At 43.3% G+C, this 26,974-nt stretch overlaps 1 protein-coding gene across 1 annotated transcript in view; it reads right to left on the reverse strand.

Annotated features, from left to right (window-relative positions):
• Window positions 1–26,974, reverse strand: part of TEAD4 (TEA domain transcription factor 4) — a 65,450-nt gene that overhangs the window by 18,021 nt on the left and 20,455 nt on the right. Inside the window, exons 3-6 of the mRNA XM_068402539.1 lie at window positions 9,074–9,138; window positions 8,079–8,141; window positions 4,114–4,248; window positions 3,225–3,268 (exon numbers count right to left, since the gene is read on the reverse strand). Of these exons, the coding sequence (XP_068258640.1) occupies window positions 3,225–3,268; window positions 4,114–4,224 (155 nt within the window). The 5' untranslated portion in view covers window positions 4,225–4,248; window positions 8,079–8,141; window positions 9,074–9,138. The remainder of the gene's footprint in view (window positions 1–3,224; window positions 3,269–4,113; window positions 4,249–8,078; window positions 8,142–9,073; window positions 9,139–26,974) is intronic.

Raw genomic sequence — 26,974 nt, forward strand, 5'->3', positions numbered from 1 at the left:
CTTGTCTTTCAACCACAGATAGATTTAAATTTATGCAAGTGGATATACATCCGGGCTGGATGCCTCTCGGACTTTTAGGCCCAGATTCAAATACGTTCAACACCCAGAACTGAACCTAGCTTTCAAGACAGCTCAGCTCCATTTTAACACCAATGTAAGAAAAATCAGGATATGGAGACATCATCTAACATCAGAGGTGGCAGATACTTCAAGCTTCTAAATGAAACTCTCACATTTATGCTTCCTTGTTCACTTTCAAGCTAAAGGCATAAAATCTACTTTTTATTTCTCCTAGGATGGCTTCCATTCCTTTACTAGCCATTTTTCCTCACAAGGTATTTTGAGAGTATCTATTCCCTGATCTGCTCCACCAAGATTAGCAATAGTACCACAAGAGAGCAGGAACACATGGCTTGCGTGAAGAACATACTCCTTTCCAGCTGGTTGTCCTTAAGTTGGCTTAAATTGCTCCTGTTAGGTTATCTGATAAAAAGCGTGTCTTCATACAAAGGAGTACAGAGGAACAACAGTAGGCAGAGCAACCTGAATAATACTCTGACACAACTACACCCAGGGCCATCAACGGTGAACGATCAGCCCATCAAAGGCTCATCTCCACACTGGGGCAGGGGAGCCCCAGTAAGCCCTTCAGAGATACAGAGCCCCTGCCAGGGCTGTCACAGGGGAGCCATCAGCCCCATTGTCCAGGTGTGAAACCAATACAGTGAGCCAGCTGGGGAGGCTTACAAACGAGTCACCTTACAAACTTAGGGGGTTACTGCCTAGGATGGTATGGGACACATCATAGAATGCAAGGGAAGAGCATTTTGGGATTGCACAAGATTTATTATGCGGATGTTTAGGGAGAATATAGTGATAAAAGGTGCCTGTTGCATGTAAGGTCAGTACAGTTGTCTGTTCATGCCCTGCACCTTGTCAGTGCAGTCTGTCCTATCTTCTCATGAAATTCTATTTCTAATTGTTTAGGAGCTCTCAGTTATCTGTGTGTGTGTGTGTGTGTTTGTTTCTGGAGTGCCAGCAGCAAGTGAGGGTGTGATCACTAGTGATTATCAAGCCAGACTAGCCAGCAAGTAGATGGTTTGGGAGCCGGCTGTGTGCGTCTCCAGGGGTAAGGATGCTTTCAGAGGGACCAAGATGTTCAGGCCAAGTGACAGAGAGACTGTGGAGTGTAGAGGTCTACTAAAAGATGAGTTTATGTGTGTGTCTTTATCTAGGTGGGAGGCAAACCAGGCAAAGTAAAGATCCAGCTACTTGGTGGACTGTGTATCTAAGCTGAGTTACTGGAGAGAGTCACCATGTGTGTGTGTTTGTGCACATGCACATGTGTTTGTGTGTGCGAAGTGAGAGGCCTGCACCAGCAACTGGCGTGGGGCTGTGGCCTCGGGGGCTCACCTGCCTGGGTGCCAGCACATGGGGAGCCAAGGGATCCCAGGACAGCTACTGGACAGATCCACAGTGCGTGCGTATTTCCCAGTAACACACTTGCCCCCTCATCAGCCAGACCGGGGTACAGGATGAGGCTGTTGGTGCTGTTCGTATTTGTGCGAGTGCTGAGCGTTGTCTGTCTGTGCTGTTCTGTGTGCCAAGCCGTGTGTATACGTGTGTATGTGCAATGTATACGCATATTTGTGTGTGCGCCTACCGGGAATACACGCTCAGCCTCGCTACTTGTTGAACTTGGGAGCACTGAGCTGCAGCAGCCTCACCTCTATCGGCCTGCTAGATTCAGCAGCTACCTAAAATGACCCATATTAGGCTGCTTGAGTCATGGAACACATTAAAGGGGTGTAATCCATACTGAAGGTACCATGTGAAGACATAGGATTTCATCTATGGTCTATCTCGATTTCAGTAAAGCGTTTGACACGGTCTCCCACAGCATCCTCGCAGCTAAACTGAGGAAGTGTGGTCTGGATGATCGGGTAGTGAGGTGGATTGTAAACTGGCTGAAGGAAAGAAGCCAGAGAGTAGTGGTCAGCGGGACAGAGTCCAGTTGGAGGTCTGTGTCTAGCGGAGTTCCGCAAGGGTCGGTTCTGGGACCAGTTCTATTCAATATATTCATTAATGACTTGGATGAGGGATTAGAGTGCACTGTCAGCAAGTTCGCTGATGACACAAAACTGGGAGGAGTGGCTGAGATGCCGGAAGGCTGCGCAGCCATTCAGAGAGACCTGGACAGGCTGGAGAGTTGGGCGGGGAGAAATTTAATGAAATATAACAAGGGCAAGTGTAGAGTCCTGCATCTGGGCAAGAACAACCCCATGTACCAGTACAAGCTGGGGACAGACCTGTTGGAGACCAGCGTAGGGGAAAGGGACCTGGGGGTCCTAGTGGACAACAGGATGACCATGAGCCAGCAGTGTGCCCTTGTGGCCAAGAAGGCCAATGGCATCCTGGGGTGTATTAGAAGGGGTGTGGTCAGCAGGTCGAGAGAGGTTCTCCTCCCCCTCTACTCTGCCCTGGTGAGGCCGCATCTGGAATATTGTGTCCAGTTCTGGGCCCCTCAGTTCAAGAAGGACAGGGAACTGCTAGAGAGAGTCCAGCGCAGAGCCACGAAGATGATTAAGGGAGTGGAACATCTCCCTTATGAGGAGAGGCTGAGGGAGCTGGGTCTCTTTAGCTTAGAGAAGAGGAGACTGAGGGGTGACCTCATTAATGTTTATAAATATGTAAAGGGCAAGTGTCATGAGGATGGAGCCAGGCTCTTCTCAGTGACATCCCTTGACAGGACAAGGGGCAATGGGTGCAAGCTGGAGCACAGGAGGTTCCACTTAAATTTGAGGAAAAACTTCTTTACTGTAAGGGTGACTGAACACTGGAACAGGCTGCCCAGAGAGGTTGTGGAGTCTCGTTCTCTGGAGACATTCAAAACCCGCCTGGACGCGTTCCTGTGTGATATGGTCTAGGCAATCCTGCTCCGGCAGGGGGATTGGACTAGATGATCTTTCGAGGTCCCTTCCAATCCCTAACATTCTGTGATTCTGTGATTCTGTGATCTATTTAAGATTCTCTCATGACTCTCAGTTTGTCTTCAACCATGGGCCTTAAGACTCAGATCCGTGATCAGGAAACCTGTCTGAGACCAAAGACTACATTATCTTAGAGTTTTATGAATCTTGTAATAGCTAATGGTGTTCCTCAGGCAGCATAGAGGAAGCAGCACAAGCACCTGCTTTGGATGCTTACATGGAAGGAATACTCACTCTTGGGAAGATCCAGCTTGGCCTGGCAAAGGTCCTTGCCAAAACTGCAAGAGAACAACATACAGGCAAAAGTCACCACTCTTAGGACAGAGATGAAGAGCAAGGCTTGCTCCTTTCTGAGGAAAGAAACTGCAAGCTCACAGACTTTTGAAGATGTGACTGAGTTATCTCTCTTCTTTCTACCTTCCTGGTTTCATTCTTGTGGAGGTGCTGACTAGTCTTTGTTTTCTTTCTACACACTACTACTAGTGACATGCAAGCAACTGACTCGATAGTGGTTTTTAATGTTAAATGCTATGTATGCACCTTGTGCCTCTGTCTCCAAAGCTTTAATGATGATCACTCTCTTGGAGGGACCATTTTCCCAGGAGAGCTCCACAGGAGTGTTTTGGCAGAAATCAATGCTTAGCAAAAAGATCACTAGGCCCAGCTCAAAGGTTAGGGGATGCTGACAGGCCTCCTCTAGTAAGGATTTTATATAAGGGCCATCAATTTGTAATCTAAGCACTCAGGTTGAGCTCGGAAATGATAAACTTGAGAAAGGGTCAGGATGGCCTCAATGGTTTTAATCCAACAAGATCCTAGACTAAGAAAGTGATACAGGCACCTAAAAATATTTCAGGCAGCTGAAAACCCAAAGGATCTGATTGTTCTCTCACTTATATCATTTTAAAAAAGAGCATATAGTGGAACTCTATTGTTTTACGTCATTGTGAGCAAAGAATCAAACCCAAACTGTTGAAGCCATATGACAGATTTGCGCTACAAAGACAATGCCCTTTGGCCCATTCTTTCTGACGTTCTCAAGATTTCCCTGAGCAGGTCCCAACACCCTTTCAAATACTCAAGTGTCTTCAGCCCAACTCCTCTAAGACACTGATTCACTCACCCCAGAAACAGCAGGGTAGGCTGGTCGTGGGAGACCAGGCAAAGCCATTTTACTGTGGAAGGCAGTTGCAGAGATAATCTGGGCAGATGACATCGTAGCCATACTCTGCATGGCTTTATCTTTAGCTGCCTGATCCTATGGGCAAGAGTAGAAACAGAAAAAAAAAAACAGAATTACTATAATGATAAACAAGTTGCCTGGTCTAATGCTGCATAACTTTCTCATCAACTTCTTTGTAGGGAACAAGCATCTCTGAAAACCTGGGCAGCAGACTCACCAACAACTGTCCTAAGAACTCTTCAAAGCATGTTAAGTCTCACCCATTACTATAGCTTCAGGTGAGATTAATCATCCTTTCTGAAATGCTGGGATCACTGGTTTAGAGACTGCTAAGCATTTATCCTTTCTGACTAATGGCTTTAAGCTGCACAGCTGAAATGTTTTGTTATGGAAAGTACAATCCTAATTGATTCTTGTGTTTTAATCATTGATAAGAATATTCAATGGGAAAAGCTCTTGCTTATCAAATAAGCCCTCTAAAAACAAACTCACAAAAGAAGTTTGTCATCACTGCAAAAAGTCTACCTCAATTTGGGACTGCATTAGTCTCAGGTAGAGTTCATAATTTTATTCCCATCCCTGGGGAAACAGAAAATCTTAATAACCTCCCAGGGCACATATGCAAGGACATTTGTATTTTAACATGGCTGTGGAATTGCACACATTTTTATAGGCAATGACAGTGCAACAGCTACGGGGTCTGATGTACGTTTAAAACAAATAGCACTCTTCATTTCTTCTTCAAGGAATAAATAGACATATAGAAGCACTTCCCCACATGCTGCCTTTCCTCCTACATCCCCTACAATTAATTTTCATCCTTCAAACACTCCACGTTTATCTGTGACATTATAATGGCAATGCCACAAATGAGTTCGTGGCTCAGAGAAATTGTTGAAAGAGGTAAGCTCTTGCTGTCTTCTTCAGGAGTTCTCATCTCCCACTTGGACTCGTTGAACTGCAGTAAGTTCTCACCCTTGGGTCTCCATTCTCTCTAACCCCTCCACTTTCTCTAAGGTTTTCTGAAGTTCAAAGCCCAGGGATTCTGATGTGTCTAACAAAAACATTTGAAGGAGGCATAACAAAAGCTCAAGAACAAATGATAATGTTTAAGTGAAATGATCAGTAGGAATGGGTAAAACTTACATATCTTCTTTTTTACAGTATCTGTGACTCCCATTAGTGCTATTCAAGCAAATGGAAGGGAAACATTTTAATTGCTGAGAAAGTTCCTAATATTCTCCAAAGCTATGGGGAAGTTTTTTCAGAATCCAGTTTAAATGAACCTTTAGGGAATACTTGAAGGATTACCTATATTTTTTAAGGGTAAGGATTTTTTTCTGTTTTTTCATGACATATATAAGGACTATTTCCCAGTTCCATTGCACAAAAAGGATTTTTTTCCTCCCCTTGCTTTCTCACTGGAAAAATCATTTTTGTCTACCTGAGTTTATGGAGAAGCAGCAATTACTTGTGGAAGTATTAAAAAAAAAAAAAAAAAAAAAAAAAAAAAGAACAGTTAAGAAGGGAAAATATTTTATCTATTAACCTCTGTTGCGTTTTTCTATTTTGTTTAAGTGCCTGACGGACTGCTGGAAAAAGCATGTTTTTGTAAAAGACATCTCCTTTCTCTTTCAGCTAACAGTTCTATATTAATTTGTATCATGTTTCCAGTACGAAAAAAATAAAAAAGAAAATGAAGCAACAAAAACTTTTAACAAACATTTGCAAAGTTTGTATTTTCTTTTATTAGTCTCAAAACACATAATAATAACACCACCACAATTTCCCTCTTTTTCCTTAATACCGGTGATATCTATTAGCCACCCAGGACATGGAAAACTACTGACTTCTGGGAACAGATTTTTCTCCAAGCTTTACCCTACTTACCCATCTCGATCTGTTATAGGCACAGTACATACTTAGAGGAGACACCCCACTTTGTGTGGAGATGGTAGTATTATAGTAATTGCTCTGAAAAGTCAGTGTGTAGCTGCTCTGATCTCTAGGATATAAATATGAAAATGTATACTCGCTATGGAAAATGAACAGTGATAGAAGAACACACAGCTATCAGCAGGAACTTGGAAGAAGGGCAGCAGCTTTTGTGATTTCATTTCCTTGCTCTATGAAAATGACTAGCAAAAGCAAAGAAGTAAATGAGTTGAATCAGTGCTACAGACTTGCCTCTGCAGGCAGAAAGGAACAGTCTAGTACTGGGGAATGGTTCACTGCAGGCAGCTGTGCAGAGCTCACAGCATGGCCTGGGGTGATGTAAAAGGAGAACAACCAATGGCTCCATGGAGCTCCCTGAGACACCTTCATTCCCTGAGAACAAAACCAGCCAGCTCCTGTGTGCTAAGTGGAAACAGGCTTGGCTGACTGGCTTTTCAATCATGCCAAATCCCAGAGCTGTGACATGCAAGGAACGGAATCAAGGTTACAGATATAAACGGCAGTAAATCTTTTAACACCCTGGGCAGTTGTTTTTTTCCTCCTCACTCTAACTTGCCTCTCAAGCAGGCCTCCACGTGAACTGACCACTTAACAGCACCACAGGTTTCAAACTTAGGCAGCCCTACCTAGAAGCACTGAATTAGATAGTTGCAATTTGTGCCTCCTTCTCTTTATCAGAGCAGCTGGAAACACAACAGGCTAATGACAGACACAACACCATTTTCTAAAATGGAGCTGGGGATGGGATGTGGGGGGTGCAGTCATGACTTAGAGGTAATCACTGCTTGCAATAAAGATGCATGCACGCCAGCACTGGTCAAGACTGAGTGCCAACAGTTCACTCACAGACAGTCTACTTCTCCTGGTGCCCAGAGAGGAGTTGCCCAGCCAGCCAAGAGGACCCACATACTAACAGCCATCCACTCAACAGTCAGGGCTGGACTGGACTGTCAAGATCCTCATCGTCACCTGAAGCATGGAAGATCAGGGAAGCAAACACACTTCCATCCAGATTACCATACCAAATCAAGAAAGTCAACATGCACCTTCCCTCTCTGGCTGTCTCAGTGACACACAACAAGGATCGGACCTCACATCCTGCTCGGCAAGCCCTTTCTGGATGGCTCACATTCTAACAGGGGACACCCTCTTGTGCAACTGTCACCCATAAACTTGACCCTCTTGACATTTCTGGCAATTCAGTCTGAGCACATAAACCATCTCCCTGCTTCAAATCTGAGTGGAAATAAATGTCAAGAGGTATCAGTTCATTAGCATGATCTCAGAGCTCTTCCTACAGAAAGGAAAACCAGATTCGCTCAAGCAAGTAGTCAACCATTTTCTTTCTCATTAGCCCAGGCCTCTTCAAATCAGTTCTGAATTAATTAAGAGGCAAAGTCTATGCAGCTGGCACCATTTTACCTGAAAAGATGCCAGCTGGCTTTATTGCTTCTTCTCAGTGGTTATGCCAACTCAGAACACTTTCTCACAGACAACTCCACATCACTACCACTAGTAGAGGTGGAACTAGCACTGCAGTAACGGTAAGGCTACCCTTTCCCAAGGCCACCACAACACCAGGGAATTATTGCTGGTCAGCATTTGTAACCATAACCCTCTTCTTCTCAGGTAAACACTCTTTGCATACTCCCAAGCCTAAGGGTCTTTCAGACTTGGATGACAGCAGCATAAACCAGAGGTAGAAATCGGACACATAAAATTTAAAGTTATTGTTTCTTTATTCTTTAAATAGAATAGCTCCAGACGTCACAGAGCTACAACAATACAAGTGTTTGCACAACACTTCCTGTGAAGTATCTTTTCCTCCCCAGCTTACTACAGTTCAGTGGCTAATCTCACCCTTTTTTAAGGCTATTCGAAGAGGGAATGGATGAGGGAATGGCTGACTCAGGGGGCTTGTGTGATATGTTAAAGGATACCCATCATACCTTGAGTTTAGCTTGGATCTCTCTAGCTTTCCGCCTTGCCAGGACCTGGATGTGACTAGATACCTGCATTGAAAGACAAAATCCATCTTCATTCCAGAGGACTACTTGGTAGCTGCTTGCAAAAGCAAACATACTTTAGGCACCTTGTGCAATAGGGAGTTATTTAGGGTTGGGGGGAGGGGAGGTTGAGGTAGCAATGAGATGCTTTTCTGAACATAACTTAAGTGTCATGAAATGAGGTGGGGGACCAGCAAAGATGGGCCATTTAAGGCCTCTTCCAATTCAAGTGGCTTTAACAAGCCAGAGACCTCCTCTAAAACTAAAGAACTCATCCTTAAATCTAGGGACTGAGAGTTCTGATCTCTTTGCTCCCCATCTTGGCGTCCCCTTGGGAGGAGAGAAACCCATGTTCCATATCCTTGGTCCCTATATAATGACTCTCAGAACTTCCCCATATCTAATGTGGGCCGAAATGCATCATAGAATAATTTAGGTTGGAAGGAACTTCTGGATGCCATCCACCCAAACCCCCTACCCAATGCAGGTCTAGGTTGCTCAGTGCTTTCTCCAGCATAGCCTGGACTGTCATTCCCAAATTAAAAAGATTCCTTTTTCATCCCATGTGTCAGATATTTTCAAAATCACCATTGCTGTCTATCTGTCTGGGCTGAACAAGGAATCTTCCTATAGAGGACCACTGATGTTCACTGAAACGTTCATTAGTAGACCAAACAAATAAAATCACACACGGTTTAACAGGAGAAAAATTTGTGTGTCCACAGTGTGGCTGGGAGACATGAGCATTACAATCCTACTGTAAAATGCCTGAGCTGACTCTTCCTGCCATTCTTATTAACCAGCTCAGCACAACCACCTCTTTCCAGCAAAGCCAGAAACTAATAGCAAGTGAACAGCAAGGGATTTGTTCTCATAAGCACTCATCATGTCTAGTGGTCCAAAGAAGTTAATGTTTACAGGGAAAACTTTACACTTACCTGTTTCCTTGTGCGTGTTTTCCCTGTTCTCAGTTTAATATAGCGGGCAATCAGCTCATTTCGGCCTGGAACAGAGAAATAATGCAAATACAAGTTTAGAAAGCTATGACTCAAGGGAAAAGATGCACAATGGAATTATCTATCTATAGAGATCACCAGTGGGATGATACTCTGTCACACTATTTTGTATCCTAGAAAGGTACTCATTAGTTCACACGGTAGAGGTCTGAGTTTTAGGAGCAGAACTTTGGGCTGCAAATTCTATTTCCCAGCTTGCATCTGTGTAGCTTGAAATTACCAATAAAAAAAAGAATCATATGCTTTGCTTAATAATTACATTACCATAGGATGTAGAAGCTGTAAACATGAATCAAGATTGCCAGTACAAAGAAGAAAAAGGAAAGCCACGCACCCTAAAACATTCAGAAAAGCAAGAAGAAAGATCCAGGAAATAACAGCCCAGTCAGCCTCACCTCAATCCCTGCGAGGTCATGGAGCATGTAATCCTGGAAACTATGTCCAGATATATACATGAAGGACAAGAAGGTAATTGGAATTAGTCCACATGGATTTACAAATGGGAAACCATACTTAGCCAACCTGACATTTTCTACAGTGAGGTGACTAGCTTCGTGGATGAGTACAGAGCTGTATATATTGTGACTCTAGGAAGGCTTTTGACTCTGTCTCCCATAACATCCTCATAAGCAACCTGACAAAGTATGGGTTAGGTAAGTGGACAAGGAGGTGGATTGAAAACTGGCTGAATAGATGGGGTCCTGGTTGACAATGAGCTGACAATAAGCCAGCAATGCACCCTCGTGGCAAAGAAGCAGCATCCCAGGCTGCATTAGGAGGATTATTGCCAACAGGTCAAGGGAGGTGATCCTTCATCTCTACTCAGCACTACTAAGACAACATGTGGAGTACTGTGTCCAGTTCTGGGCTCCTCGGCACAAGAAAGATACAGACATACTGGAGTGAGTCCAGCAAAAGGTCCACAAAAATGATAAAGGGACTGGAGAATTTTTCATATGAGAAGCTGAGAGAGCTGGGACTGTTCAGCCTGGAGAAGATTGGGGGGCGGGGGGGTGGGGGGGAAGGGGGTGTTTAATCAATGCATATAAGTACCCAACAAGAGGCAATGAAGAAGAAGGAGCCAGCCTCCTCTCAATAGTGCCCAGTGACAGGACAAGAAACAACAGGCACAAACTAAAACACATGAAATTCCATCTGAAAACAGGAAAAAGAAAAAAAAAAAGAAAAAAAAAAAACCAGCTTTTTTACTGTAAGGGTGCTCAAACACTGGCACAGGCTGCCCAGAGAGGTTGTCGAGTCTTCATCCTTGGAGGATACTCAAAACCTGACAGACACAATCCTGGGCAACCTGCTGTAGCTGACACTGCTTGAGCAGTAGGGCCAGACTAGACAATCTGAAGAGATCCCTTCCAACCTAAAGGAGTCTGTCATTCTGTGAATCTAAGTACAAGAAAATAAACAACAATGGGGAAGTAAATGGAAACAGTTACACAGAATTTATCAGTGTGACATGATACAGTGAATTAAAAGTGCCTTCAGACTCTTGCAGGCATCCCAAAAAAGAAGCATTCTTCAGAAGAGATATAGAGAAGGAAGCTTAGCTTTGCGGAAGGTTATGGGGAGCTCCCATGAACAGGAAGGTGGGGCACTGGCTGGAAGAGGTGAAGGAATCCTTGTCCAATTATGGAACAAGCATATGCAGGCGCTGAAGACAGTTAGGTTTTACACCTTGATTTTAAGAGATGACACAGTGAGATTATGCCCTTCAGGGCCAAGGGAAATGAAGAAGAGTAGCTTTATGTCCAGTGTGAGAGGACAGGCCACTGCAGAGGTGCAAAGAAAAGATGGTAATGGTGACAGATGTGGGAAATGGTATTAACAGCAACCTGAACGAAACGGCTAACGAAACATGAAGCTAACAGGCTCCCTGGTACAGAATTTGAAATTGCTTGGAATGAGAGCAGGAAACTGCAGAAGGCTCAGGTCCAGTATTTAAAAATCAGGAAGAGAAGCAGAGAAGGCTGAGCTACTGACCACTTCAGCAGTAAACAGGAAAAGCAAGCTTAGACCCCATTCACAGCTAGCACCACAGAACTGTTTGAGTGTGGACACCAAGACATGAGGCAGACTATGCAGGTTCCATACACTGGCTCCCATGTATCAAATCTAAGCAGACACACAGATTTAGTCTTCCTGGAGATGAAGGAATAAAGAGCAGAAACAGAAAAGCAGCAGCTACACATCTGAATTCTAGGCTGATTCAAGGCAGAAAACATGACAGAAAGAGCAGGCTCTGCAAAAGAATACATTTGTGGTGACCACACTAGTAGTGATACAGTACCTCAATAAAAAGTTGGGAGTGGGAAGTGCAAGGCTGTGAGACATCTTATATGGCTGCAAGTGTTTGAGGAATGAAGCAGGAATAAACTGGGAAGCAAAGCTACAGCTCTTGTGAAGTTTATTTATAACAAAATTATAAACCCCCAGTATTTTCTATGGAAAGTTTATGAGCTGAATGGAGAACTTGTACATTAGGACATCACAGTCATCAAAAAAGCAAGCAGTGAAAACAGATGCAATATTTATTCCAGTAGTCTAATATTCCATTAAAAAGTTGTCACTTGTTTTTATTTTAAACCCTTGTTTAACTCGACCCTGAAAAAAAATTAATGAATGATTCTGTGCTAGAGATTGACCATCCAACCCTCTAGGGAAGGGCTGGCAAAGCTCCTAATTCCATCTGTTTCTGAAACAGTAGAATGTAAATGTCCATGACTGCATTTAGGCCATGTTCATGAAACATAACCAAAGCATACATAGGGATGGGAAAGCATTTTACATTTACAGATCTTAATCTTTTCCTAATGGTGTCATTACAGAAGCTCTCTTTATTCCCCTGGGAGAAGAATCAGGTCTGAAGCTGAGAAAAGAAAACAGCTCCAGCTCCTCTATACACAAATTAGGAACTATTTCTGTGCCAGAAACACGATGCCCAGCATGTAACCGCTGACCTCTTCAGTTCCCACAGTTTCAGCATTAGCACAGTGACATGCCCAGGAGAGTTTGATGGGAGCAGATGCTGTTATGCTACCTTCCACCTGGCTGCTTTTCCAATCAGTGTAACCATTTTTACAAAGACGAGACCAATTACTAGCGACTCATATCCATACCACCTTTTTCTAGTGCCAAGAATAATATTTATGGCTTTTCAAAGCCTCCATCTGTTGGACATGGATCCAAGTTGAAAGGTAAGAAACAACAGAAGTGATTCTTCTCACACAGATGCCAGCATATACGATAATTTCAGAAAGACAGTTTGACACATGTCAGAAGAGGGAAATGTGCAGAACAAAACAAGGTGCTCAAACCGTATCATCTTTAAAGAAACAAGAAGGAAAATTTATATACACCAAGAGGACCCTTTGCGGGGCAAGGGGAATGAGTTAATGGAAGACAAAGGAAAAAATAGCCTTGAGAAGAAGTGGATGTGGAGAATTTTAGGCAAACTTTTCAAGGGTGCATACTGGGCTATACTGACAATTTAAACACATGGAAACTCTCCAGACACTGGCTCAAATATGGGTCATCCTTGCAAAACTAATTTTAAATGGATTCTCAACCAGATATAATAAATGGTAGAGGGCAAATTTAGCTTTGTTGTGTTTCCATGAAAGTCAAGAAATTATACAGACTGAGCAGTCTGTCAGAGTACTGTTCTGCTTCAGCAGTAGAGGGCTGCAGGGGTAATCTGTGTGAGAGGATGCCATGAACAGCCCCGTGCCAGTCACAGTCAATTCCAGCCATCTCCAAAATGGATGAAAACAACAATCCATCAAAACATCAACCAGCCAGACGAGCACAAGCTACCTTTGCTCAAACATATGTTGGAAAGGGCAATAGCCACCAGGGGCAGGAGACACATGAGGAGACACATAAAGGGAACCACAAAAAGAAGACGTGAGGATGCACAGAAGAAGAAATGCAAGATACATAAAAAGACACATTTGGAGAAAAGGAGACACGTGGTAAGGAACATTGTTGGGGACACGGCTGGAAAAGTGCTCTTGGAAAGAGGTGCTCCATAGCAGAAGGAGTACACTTTGAGGCAACTGCAGCCCATGGAGGGCCCATGCCAAAGCAAGGACAACCCTGATAGGACTGAAGCCCCTCAAGAACCCATGTAGGAGCAGAGGAGCAGCACAAAGCAAGGAGCACCAGCTGGGGGGGGGGGAAAAAAAAAAAAAAAAAAAAAAAAAAAAAAAGCAAGGACTAGCAGAAAGAAACCTTTACACAGTGACCACAACCTCCTGTGCCACCCAGCACCTCAAAGGAATTAGGAGGGACTGAGTATTATAGAGAATAAAACAAGGGAAGCTGAGACTAGGAAGCAGGGAGGAGAGGCAACAAACTGTAGTCAAGCCTGGGAAAGTGGGAGGTGTTTCCCTAACTGTTTGTCTTTGATAACATCAGCAAAAATTGCAAAGCTCTCTCAGGCCATGTACTTCACTGGAGAAGACTAGAGGGATGGGAAACTGTTGTACAAATTGCACATATTAGAAGCTGGTATAGAAATTCTCTAGAGAGAGCATTCAAACGTGGATCCTCAAAACTTCCAGTTTTAGAATTCACTTCCCACTTGCCACTACCTCTCATACAGCCTTCCTCTTCCAGAAGTGTGAACCCACAGAGCCAGGGAAAAACAGAAAGGTAGCAGGGTATATTAAGCTAATAAAGATACAGGTAGCAAAAAAACCCAGATCACTCTACAAAGACGTTAGCATCACAGGGATTACTAAATATAGCACTATACAAATTGCCAAGCCCAGTACACTCTGCAGCAAGAATGTATTAAATCACCATGAATCAAAACTGCAGGAGAAGCAAGTCCTAAATGTCTTTTGTTTTTCTTATTAGAAGTTAGATGCAAGCAGGTATTATGCAGCTGGAAGCCTGTAGGTTTGCAGCCTCTGAAAAGCACTTTCTTTGTTTCACAACCCTGGCTGCAGGGTCAGCAGACTAGCACTCCTCACTTGGCTGGAACAGGCAGAGCTGTCATAAACCATCAGATGGTTCATTTTTTAGACCCATGTAAAGTGTCCCTCAGTAATCTGATCATATGTTGTGCTCTTAGAATAACTCCCACTGAGGCCTGCCGTGGTCACCAGAACCTGCCAACAGTTGTGCCTCCTCTGTCAAAACTGCGCATTGGGTTTCATGAAGCTCTAGCCAACATACCAACTGCAGCGCAGCACCCAAAAGCTCTTTATCCTCCCTGTAGCCTTCCCCTTGGAAGCACGGCATGAAAAAAGGAATAAGGAGATACTCTCTTATGTTCTTTACCTCTCACTCCTAACACATAAATTTCCAAGGACATCAATTTAGTTCCCACACCATCTTACACTAAATTGCAAAATTTTGCATTCGGTAGTTATCCAGGAAGGTGTTGCTACGGGAAGTGAATAAAGAGGCTTTTTGATTCTCCATTCTACACCTGTGCTCTTTTCAATATAAGAGAAGCATCTGCCTCTAAGGAAGGGGGAAAATCAAGGAAATTCCCACAGCCATAGAAAGCATTTCCTAGTCCTACCTCAAAGCTTCATGCTGGCTTTCTGCTAGTAATGGTATATTACTGCTTGTACAAGAGGCAGATAAAGCACCTCTTTGAGCCTTGTACTTCCTCGCACACCTCCTGCCAAAGAAAGCAGAGGAACCAAAAGCCTCTCTTCTGTGATGGGTAAGAGCAAAGAACTCAATGATTTCTGCAAAATCCTTCCAGTGGGAAACTGCGTGAAAGTATCTGCTTCTTGGTAGCAATATGCTTTCTGTACCCAAAACAAACACATGCACCTACCTGTAAAGTGCAGCAACGAAACTACAAAAGCAACTATCCAGCTGTATCCAGTGAACGGATGCAAGCAAGGTCAAGGAAGCCATCTCAACTATCATTTCAATCTCTTTGTGTCACTTAATGGTAGCTCCTGCGACACGGCTGTCTCCTGAACTTGCTAAGCATTTAGTTAACTGTTGATTACAATCAACATAAACATAATGAACTCTGTGCATCAGACAGCAAAACAAATAAATCTAGACACAAGAGGTAATTTAAGGACACCACAGCTGCCCACCAAATGTCAATGCTTCTCTATGCATGCGAAGTTAAACTCTCTGCCGAGCAAGTCTTACCAGAGTGACACTTAAGGCAAAGGCAGTGTGTGTTACGTTCACACGTGCATGCACAATATGGGACTAACTGCCACTGGCGTCTGCCCCGATCCATATCTCCCTGCACAGCCTTACTTTCCTTCTCTCATTCCACTGCTTCCTCCTCACAGCTACACTAAATGCCTTCCTGGGCATCACCTTTTCCAGAAACAGGGCTGCACTTCTTTGTCTTTCTGATGGCTAATCCCATCTTCTCATCCAGATGCATAGACACTCAACTCTTACCGATGCAATCCTTAACATTACTTTTAATGCTATCTTCATTAGACTTTCCCTTCATCACAAACCATCATTTCTTACCAAAGCCTTGGTGAGAAGATTCTGCTAACTTCCCAATTTCCCAGCCCAGCTTTTTCAAGGCAAGAGAAAATGCAGTACATGACTTTTCCTTCTCTGGCCTGGGTTCCCTTCATCTCTTCTGATCTTCCTTGACTTTTGGTAATCATTAATGTCACATCTTTCTTAATTACTTAACATGCTCGCTTTCAATCTTAAAATCTCTTTTCAGGAAACTCGTTTATGAAGGTTTAGACTTCTCCCCCTCTTTCTGAGCTTTGTCTTGGTATACAACTTATATAATACAGTGATGATATTCAGCACCCAAACAATTTCAAAGGCTTAGTCCTTCCCTCCCTCTCTGTTTCAGCTCCCACTTTTACTATTAATTCCACTACCAGAGCTGAGGCTATCCCCAAAGTCAATAAAAATTCTGCAATAACCATCTCCCTATTCATCCCTATCTTTCCACCTCTCCTTGACAACCTCCACCCTCACTCCCCCACCATTAATCTCTAAACTCTGGTGTTTGCTCTTCACTGGTCTTCAGTCTTTGTTGGTACCTATAAACTAAACATATTGAGCAAGTAATGCAGCATGGTGTCTTGTTTTTCCCATTTATCTGGACTGCAACTGTGGCAAATCACCGTGGGAAGTAGCCCCAACAGCAGTGGACAATCTCAAGAGCAGCATGTTTATTTTTAGTTAGGAGCTGTAGAGAACTCTTTAAATGAGGTATTAATGACAATGAAGTTCACTCTGATCAAGCTCCTTTCGAGGCTTTTTTTGAACACCCTGTATTTTTATTTATAACTTTTACAATGAATCCAGAGAACTGTATTCAGAAGGCAATAAAAGAACTTAATATGCCACTATGACCATCAAGAGACCATAGAAAACCATACAGCAGTTTACTGCACTGGCCTATCCTATGAAGACATCTCTCCACCCACCAATGCAGAGCTTCAGTGCTTAATAGTCAGGTTTGAGTTCCCATAGCACAGTTACACATACCAGAGAACTTTACATTCAGCTGTGAGAAGAAAGTTGCCTCACTCTGATCATTTATTCCATGCTTTCTCAGTATTAACCTTCCACAAGAAGATTCCCTGAGCTCATGCAGTCCCCACAATCAGGGGATTTTGAGATGAAGACTCAAAGCAAGCTGAGCCAGTACTTCTGAAAAATACCAAAACAATCAGATCCCTGAAAACACAATATTGAAGTGATTAGCACCACCACATCATCAGCTCTTCCCCATTTAGAAACTGCTGTTTCGTGGTGGCCAGTTTAAGACATTTCACACAAAGTGTACGACTGAGGGATAATAATTTCAGACCCTGCAGGTTTCGGGAAGCTTCTTATTGGTTCCAAACATGGAGTGGAGATAAACGAAAAGTCAGTCACCACAGGTGTAGTTACAGCAACAAATCCTTCACCAACAGAGCAGCCTGAAGAGGTTCCCCTCTCCTCAGCTGGTCATTTCTCCTGCAGTATTCCATCAACTCCTGTGTTCAGCTGTACCAACTAAATTGCCAGAAGAAGGGGAGGGGGGGCAGAGGGGAAGAAGGACTGACATGCATCACTTTAAACTAATTACCAAAAATTCAAAAATAAGCCCTCCTCAACCCCCATTTGGATTTTGTTGTTGTTTTTGTTTTGGTTTTTCCGATCAGCCTATTTTTAATTGGATTGGTAAACTAGTTCATTTTATGGCCACATTAATGACGGTATTGTCACAGCAGAGAGAACGGAGAAAGAATCAGGGCAGAACTTCTTAAACCAGTTTTGCCACCAGAGAAACTGTAGCCTGGAACTTTACTCCACTTAACCCTCACACACATACAGACTGGTAAGAAAATGGGCAAGCCTCTTGCTGTGCTTACATCATTTGTCTAAAGGCTAGACAGACTTAAAGTGCCTCCTAATTACTGCCCCAAAGGCATGTGGAGTTATTCCTTGTAAAGATGAGCTTTTACTAAGGTACAACAATGTATGCATGCAACAATCCCTCGCCATCAGCCTAATGGGAAGCTCCAGGCTATGCAGCTCTTCACCACCCCTCAGCCTTTAATACAGCTTTTCAGTGCATAAATTGAATGTCCTCATCAGCTGTGTTTTCCCACATTATCACCTCAGGCCATAGAAATGTAAAATAATCCATCCAATAAGTACTCCTCGATATACACATTAAGGGCTGCAACAGGAACAGAGCGGGGACTTGTTCTGGTGCTTCCCAGATTAGGACTGATGATAATGTTATAGAAATTGTTTAGATTCAGTTTGGCTGGGAAATCCTACAATCACACCAAAGTAGCTGCATATAGCAATATGAGAGTGTATCAGGTAACACCCAAAACAGCCAATAACAATCCTACATGGAAAGGCCTATCAAACTAACAGCTTTCGGTCCCTTAGGTCACCTGAGAATGACAACATTATACAGGCATAAACAAACTTTACTTACTAAGGCACAGGTTCAGAAAAACATGACCGTGGAGGGTGGTACTGAAACTAATGCTTAACTATAACAGCATCCTCCAGCTCCCATGAGTCCAAGTTCTACGTTAGAGACCCAGACATCTGCCAAGTTCTTCCTTAGTTCAATAAACGTCTTACCTGCTTGTTTCAATAACTTCCAATAGCTGCGGGGTATCTGAAAGCAAATCTCAATAGCGCTTCAGTGATATTGCCTCAAAGGACAGCAAAACCTTCAGCTCCTCTCCTCCTTTTGCAGTCAGCTGCTTCTGTTGGCACCAACAGTATACTGTTTCTTGCAGATTTCTGCCCCAAGTGCTAATCTTGTGCAGATGACAGGCTGACCAAGTACTCGAAGATTCAGCTATCACAGAAACTGGAGCTAAAAGAGGTCTGTGAGATCCATTCAGCTGCTCCGTGACCAGCACAGAACCATGCAGTTCTCAAGGCACCTGGCCTGGTCTGGCTTAGTCCTGTGAGGAGTTGCGACTGCTTCACTTGACACATAAGACTACACCAGGACCCAGTCCCAACAAACTGACTGAAAATTATGCAGCAGCTTCAAGGAGAGCAAAAGAACCCAGAGACTGTTCTTGAATTACATCAATAAATGAATATTGATTTTGAAAGTGGAATGGTTGCCACTTCACCCATCTTCAGTTTTTGCCATCATAATTTAGAGTGTAGTCATTGTCCATGATTACTTTAAACCATCAGGTTGTAGCTGCGGCTTAAACAAATGGCTGGCTACTGCTGAAAGTGTTTGCCTTCTTCCCCTAACTCCCTCTCACCAGATTGTTCCACAGGCCAGTTCAGCTCTCTAATCTGGCAGAAATCTGTCCCGCTCATTTTTCCAGAGTAGTTTGCTACCAGTTTAGCAAGCTAAAATGGATCAGCAAGGAGTCTGCTGGAAATTGAAGTTAGCCTAAAGGGGAGGAGCACAAAACCAGAAGCAGAGCAGTGAAGCAAGGAAACAGGAATGGCAACTCCCTCTTTTCTTCTGCAGTGAACTGTTAGGTCATCTCACTGCTTCTGAAGGAAATATACTCTTGGTCTCAAGACAGAACAGTTTTACACCATCCCAGCACCAGCAAAAAATAGTTGTTAAAGATGTCATATTCTGTAACAGGTTAAAAGAGAATGTGGACATAAAAGCCTAGCAGAAACACAGGCTTCATAACTGGGTAGCTACCCAGGAACTGGTCTGGATAATAGCTGAATACTGCCAAGCTCTTAAAATTTCCTTACAGTGGCTTGTGAAATTCCCCCCCGCCCTGCTGCCCTGCTCTCTTTCTGCTTCTAACAATGGAGCAACTCTGTTCTACATTCTTTAAACACCTGTTCCCTGACTGAATTTACAGCGTAAGTCTGATAGATAGCTGGGGACCACAATTCAGGCAGTGACAGGAGAGAAAGAACAAGATGATGACAAAACTATTTAAATTGCAGGGATACCTAAAAATGCATACAGATCCAGAAGTAAACTTGCAAATATCTAGGTATTTCAACTACCTTCTAGACGAAAGCTGCGCTATCTAGAATTGTCAAATCACTTTCCTCCAATCTTAGCCATAAAGGATCAGACTAGACATGAACAGCTTAAGTAGAGTTGGCTTTGCCTCTGGGCACAGGAACAGATGAGATGACCTTTGAAGGTCCCTCCCAGCACCATTTTCTATGATTCTACAAGTAAAGATGATGATGCAGTATTCATATTCAGGAATGCTCATAATCCCCAGTCAAGGTTGAAGGCAACATTGTGCTAAATACCACACGTGCACGTGCGTTTCCCTGTAAAACTGTCATCCTTAGAAATAGGCCTGTGTCTACAGCACTTTCAGTGAACAACTTGGGTCATTCCTGTTGGGTTATCTCATCAAGCACTGGTTACGCTCCTGGCACTTCAGTCCACAGACTCCAGTCTAAGCTCCTGAAAAGGGATTTGCAATTACTGTACAAATCACGAGCGGAAAGAAGAGTGATTCCAAAGACATTTTACATGAAAACCTCTCAATGAAAACAGCGCCATTTCCTGTTCAAGAAGCTAGAGACAGAGCAAAACCATGCCCATATATGTGCATGCAGTGAGCCTCAGAGAATTTGAAGGAGTACTCAGAAGATGGGTCACAAGTTCAAGGTGACAGCAATGAGGAACAGCTGCTGGCTATGCACCCTTCAGCAGCAGGTGTACCCAGGCCCCAGAGGTTTAAGTCAGCTCTGCCAGTGACCAACAGACTTACAAGACCATCTGTCTGGGCACAAACTGCACACAGCCTTCCCAGTTTTGCTGCCCAGATCTTCACCGTACACAGACAATACAGGGCTTGTTACGGATTAGCTAATGAGCAACTGTTTAAACCAATATACAGTCCTAGTTCTCCTGTGCTCATTGTGTGGATCCTACTTGAATGAGAATACTGCCTCTTCTTTTAGCTGTAATATGGTCTTTTTCTGATAAAGCAGCTTTGCTTCACTTTGGGGCACCCCTTAAGGCCCTAGAACCTCGAAAGGTTATGTTGTCTTGTGCTGTTTTTGCTTAACAGGTGTATAGGGATACTTTAATAAAGTTTTGTTAAGTTATATTTTATACATGCCCTCCAGCAATAAGGCATGCCTTTGAAAGAGAGTTCATGTGATAGGTTTTGCTTGATTGCACTGCAGAAATACAAAAGCTCCTTTTTTCCTACGCCAGGTCTCCACGCAATCTGCATATTGACACTTATAAGCTCCCTCTATGTATGTGCACCCCCTTGCTTGAGAAATGCTATCACCCTTCTCTACCCAATGTCTGACTAATCAGCAGAAGACAAATGCTGAGAAAGCACGCCTAGTGCTTGAAGTTTGCTCTTCCTGTTTCAGAAGTGAGAAAGAGCCTCTGTGTCCATCAGTCTAATAAACTTATTCATGTCACAAAAACACAGGTAGTATAAATCATAATACTAACAATTTTGAAAAAAATGGCAGATATTTACAGTGGAAAGCCATATTCAAACACCACCTAATGCCCACTGTTCCCCTTTTCCTGTGTAAAACCATAGTACATCTAATCTAGAATCCATCTCTCATTCATACAAAACACACATACACACGCACACACACGCTGCCATCCCTTGGGACTAGTTTTACAAATACATTCCTTGTAGTTTTGTCTGATGCAATTTCAAAAGTCCCCAACAACAGCATTTCCATTCTAACTCCTTACAGAAGAAAGATCCCTCAGCTCTGAGCACCATGCTGTCATGAAGCTTCTGCTGATATCCATCCTATATTCCTTCTTTCTCTTCCATTAATCCTAGTCATGCTCACATGTCCCACATAAAATCTCTCTCCCTCCTAAATGTTAACACCCTTCAAATATTTTTAGACTGTTATTATGTGTCCCCCCAACCTCCACCTTTCAGTCATCGCTTAGCCAAGCTATGTATATTTAGCTACTTTAATCTTTCCTCCTAAAGCAGTCCCTTCAATTCCCAGAGCTCAGTGTTAAGTCTGGTATGCTTGTTGCTCTTCTCAGAAATCACTCCATGTTTTTGAGATATTTCTGGCAACGTGTTCACAAAACCTGTCCAGAAGAGAGCTTTACATTTGTTTGTTTTAAAGAAAAAAATAAACCCAAGCCAGTGGACATTATTAATTTTCATTTTCCATGTCTGATTTTGTTCCCAGGTTTTGAATTCAATCTGAAGTTTTAAATATAAATGAACACTTTGTATATTTAAGAGCAGATTAGCAAAACATTTGGATCCAATTGTGAAAAAACGCAGTGTTTTTAAAAATGTAAAAAACCCACTAACGCTTTTTTACTAAACTTTTCAGAAAACAACTGGAAGTGTGTAAAGTTATCCAGAAGCACAGCAGAAGCAAAACAATGACTTGCAACAAGGGAAAAGGCTGACAAATTAAATACAAACTGTCTCTCAGATACAAGGCAGATGAGTGGATATAGTTACAAAGTATAAAACTGGCTTACTAAACTAGAAATCAATTAAACTGTGTTATTTACAATGCAAAAAAATCAGAACAAGTGCCTCGCTGACAATATACCGCTACAGATCAACTTTATCTTGAAGAATTACTAAATGTTTGAAATTTAGTAATTAAAGTCAGAGGAAGAGCCAAAAGGCTAAATGCAGTGTTGTCAATGAAGAAAGTTACTTGAACATGACAAAAGCTGTGTGGCTGCAGACATATACAGTTAGAAAAACATATTCCTACACAACACGCTTGGTTTTAATCATGACAGATAAAAATGGGACTACAAAGCGGTTAAAAATCAAAAGGGACAGGAAAAAGTATGTGCCCTTTGTTGAAACAACCAAATAAAGCCCCTGAAAAAGTAGTCACAATAATTTTGGTAACATGTAATACAAAATAAAACAGCTAATTTATTTCTGTTCAGTACTAAGCATGTTAACAAAAAATGCCACAGCCAGTACTATGAACTCTATTAACTGCAACAGCAAGTGGTTTCCTGGTTGGTTAGCATTTCAAAAATGGTAAATTCCTCAATATTCAGGAAAAGCTTGAAACTCATGGAAAAATATTTCTTTTTATGTTTGCATGGAGCAAACACCAGTTAAACTGACATAAAGTTTAACATGAAGAACCCTAAACTTGGCTTACAGAGGAGATGGAAGGAAAAACTTTACAAACTCCAGCAGAAGTTTAACCTGTTGCAAACGTCTCCAGAAATCTGGCTTCATCTAGTCAACAACAAAGAACTAGAACCACTCAAAATCAAAGCTGAAAGCTGACTCTGTGAAACAAAACCTTGTTATTGAGCAACTCCAAAAACATCACACCTATCACCAGGAAAAGAGGAGAGGAGGGAAAAGTCTGCATCCTGACCAATTGTCCACGAACCTAAGTTTCATCCATCTTCTAGTGTTTAAAATGGCAGATTCAATTTTGTTAGCAAACCTGTGGGATAAAGGGCTGTTCTACAGTTTGCTAGGTCACAGTAACAGAAGGGATAGGAACTGCAGAAGTATCTCTCTGAGGGATACCACAGCTGAAATCCAAATTTTGCAATTACCTGGGCCAGCCAGTTCAGCATCAACTGAGCACATCCTTAGCATGTTCCAATTGCTTTGACTGAAACATCAGGTGAAATGCTGAGCTAGATATAGAAGAAAGCACTTTCAGAATCACAGAATCAATCAGGTTGGAAGAGACCTCCGGGACCATTGAGTCCAACCATTGCCCCGACACCACCATGTCAACTAGACCATGGCACTAAGTGCCATGTCCAGTCTTTTCTTAAACACCTCCAGAGGTGGTGACTCCACCACCTCCCTGGGCTGCCCCCTCCAACGTCCAATGACCCCTTCCGAGAAGAAATGCTTCCCAATGTCTAACCTGAATCTCCCCTCGCGAAGCTTGAGGCCATGTCCTCTTGTCCTATCACTAGTTGTCTGGGAGAAGAGGCCGACTCCCACTCCACAGACATGAAGAATCAAAAAAGTATTTGTTTATGATTTCTAAGTTAACCTCAAAAGTTTCTAGAGCATGAGATATTTGTTTACATGTGACTTTACGACACTGTCAAATTAAAAAACAGACCAAAGAGTAAATGTTTCTTTTATAAGAGGGTTGAACCTCCACAAAAAGCATCCTCAGCTTCTCAGTCTTCCAGTGACACCTGGAAGGTGAAGCCTTTCTCCTCCTCCTTTTCCACGTGTTCCCAGCCACCTCCAGTTTTTCGTATGTATTAGTTCACCCTGGCTCTATATGCCTGGCCTTCATGCACCAGACCAAGAACAACAAAGAAATCTCACAGAACCTTTCCAAGAGTTTGCTCTCGTGCTCCACCAGCACAAACGGGGTCCTTGCCAGCTTCAGACGGCCTCCAGCAGCTCACTGCAACTAGCAGGACAGCAGAGCATGCCTGCTCCTGAGATGCAAGTGACCACTTTATTACTCCAAATCACTTTAAATAAGAAGTCCTTAAAGTTATTTCACAGAAAAGCCCTGGAGGGTGCTTTTTACAAGGGCAAGGAGTGACAGGATGAGGGGGAATGGTTTCAAACTGAAAGAGGGGAGATTTAGATGAGATATTAGGAAGAAATTCTTTCCTGTGAGGGTGGTGAGACACTGGCCCAGGTTGCCCAGAGAAGCTGTGGCTGCCCCCTCCCTGGCAGTGTTTAAGGCCAGGTTGGATGGGGCCTGGAGCAACCTGGTCTGGTGGAAGGTGTCCCTGCCTGTGGCAGGGGAGTTGGAACTGGATAATCTTTAAGGGCCCTTCCAACCCAAACCATTCTATGATTCTATGATAAGCAGAAGCAAGAGAGTACCTACTTTCCTTCCCTTTAGTAAATCACAAGCTGTGCTGGTATAGAAGAGAGCTGCAGAGAAGCGCTTAAAATGGAGGGGACAGAAGTTCTCAAATGATGTTTGATCCTTGTACAATGTTCTGTGTCAACTGCCCGCACACAACTGACAGCAGCACAAGACTGTCAGACCCATCTCCCAGCCTTCTTAGAAGAGCTACCAGGAATTAAGTAGGAGATGTTTAAAATAACCCAGTTTCCAGTGGCTCATCCTCCAGGGAGAGGCTCTATATGGGCCAAGCTCTCACTGAAGCTCTCCTGACACCGGGGAATTTCTAACACAGCTGTCAGTCAGTCCCTGCCCTCTCACTGTTGGGATTTGTTGATGTCTAGGAGATGAGTTCCCACTGTAATTTTTTTCCTGAAAGAATTACTGTTAGGACACTCCTTTGTGTTCAACCATTGCAAACAGAAATAGCTCCACGAGACCTAGCAGCTGAGCAGTCTTTGAGGCTCCTCCGTCAAATGTGCTTCAAACTGGCCCAACCCCGTCAATATTAACTGGGACTTAGATCAAAAGATAAACCAGCAGCAACAGAAATCACCTCCCCATAGGTGTCATTTCCTTGGGAAGCCCAACCAGTAGCTCAGTGCTGATGTGCCATGGACTACATAACTTGCCTTCAGAGCTAAGTCAGCTATCAGCACCTCCGTGATTTATCTGAATAGACGTCAATGAACGATCAACAAACCAATAAAAATTAATGATGAAAATTATTAAACTCCCACTTTGGTACTCAGGCAAGATTGGGTCGTGTATTCTTGTGTATATGATTTACCAGTCCCTTTCCAGTGGCTGACGACATCACCAATTTTATTAACAAAGTGCAATTAGCCATTAAGTTTCATTAGAGTCGCTCCTTTTGTGCAAAGTTTGCGTAAGCCTGTTAAAGCGTTTAGAGTGCGAAATGTATCTCATTTATCCTAGCCACAATTAATCACCGCTGTTAAGCTTTTCAGTATACTACGCAACCCTCAAGTTCAGCAGCAACACGCACTCGAGAGGTGCCACATCTGATGGTACCGTCAACCAGCAGCAACTTCCCAGGGGTTGAGACCAGCAGATCGGAGCCCCCAGCCACCGATACGCTACTTGGGCATTTGCAGATGAACGCAAGGAAAGCGTTATCAAGCAGAAGAGCTCTGCTCTGCTTTAGTCATGACACACAGTGCAATGATAAGCACAGCATCGGGGCTCAGGCTCCAAGAACAAAAACTGGGAGATAAGGCGAAAAGATTAATATATTCCTTGCAGCTTCCCTATCATCAATAAAACCCTCTGGCACACTGGATGTGTGGCTTTCCTGTACATAATGTACTTAAACACAATCTGTCTCTCACAGAATCACAGCATCAATGAGGTTGGAAGAGACCTCTGGGATCATCGAGTCCAACCATTGCCCTGACACCACCCTGTCAACTAGACCATGGCACTGAGTGCCATGTCCAGTCTTTTCTTAAACACATCCAGAGATGGTGACTCCACCACCTCCCTGGGCAGCCTGTTCCAATGTCTAATGACCCTTGCTGAGAAGAAATACTTCCTAATGTCTAACCTGAACCTCCCCTGGCGAAGCTTGAGGCTATGTCCTCTTGTCCTATCACTAGTTGCCTGGGAGAAGAGGCCGACTCCAACTGCGCTACAACCTCCCTTCAGGTAGTTGTAGACTGTGATAAGGTCACCTCTGAGCCTCCTCTTCTGCATTTCTCTCAATTTCTTCAATCTTATATTCCATTGCAAAACGACACTGGAGACCTCAGCAGCACAAAGGCAACACGGCCAGAGCTGCCCTGCTCATCCAACCAACATCACACAGCTGCTACTGTGACTCCAGCCTAGATCGTACTGGGCACATGGAAGCTACTGACCCAGTGCTGACGCAGGAGGCAGTGACAGCAAAGGCCTTGGCCCAAGAAGGGTTTAGGGAAAAAAAGGTCTTACAAAAATCACTAGAAAGAGTAATTTTGAACTCTTATTTTTATTTAATAAAACACCACAACAAATTCAAACACTTCCACCATTGTAAACTCTTGAAATTCAGCTTTGCCTGTTCCTGCGCTTAAAAGAACAAAACCAAGCAGTTTAAAAGCCCCTCTGATAGCTGAGCTCTGCTCAGCAGCACAAGGCAAAGCCATATTACCTACAAACAGAGGGAAGCCAACATCAGCCAGGGCTGAAAAATTAATTTGCAAATCCTGTGAGCAGCCTGTTCCCTATGTTCATTTCAATTACACAGAATCACAGAAAGGTTAAGGGTTGTAAGGGACCTCTGGAGATCATCTAGTCCAACCCCCTGTCAAAGCTGGGTCACCCAGAGCATGTTGCACAGGGTCGCGTCCAGGAGGGTTTTGAATATCTCCAGAGAAGGAGACTCCCCACCCTCCCTGGGCAGCCTGTGCCAGTGCTCTGGCACCCTCACAGTAAAGAAGTTCCTCCTCATATTCAGATGGAACTTGACATTTTTAAACTCCTATTGTGAGGTTGTCTACTCACAGTACTGGACATCTGATAGCTGCAGCCCAAGGCAGAGTAACCTGCCCACGCCTTCCAGATGGG

Source organism: Nyctibius grandis, chromosome 5, assembly GCF_013368605.1.
Source record: "Nyctibius grandis isolate bNycGra1 chromosome 5, bNycGra1.pri, whole genome shotgun sequence".
In the NCBI taxonomy this organism is placed as follows: Eukaryota; Metazoa; Chordata; class Aves; order Nyctibiiformes; family Nyctibiidae; genus Nyctibius; species Nyctibius grandis.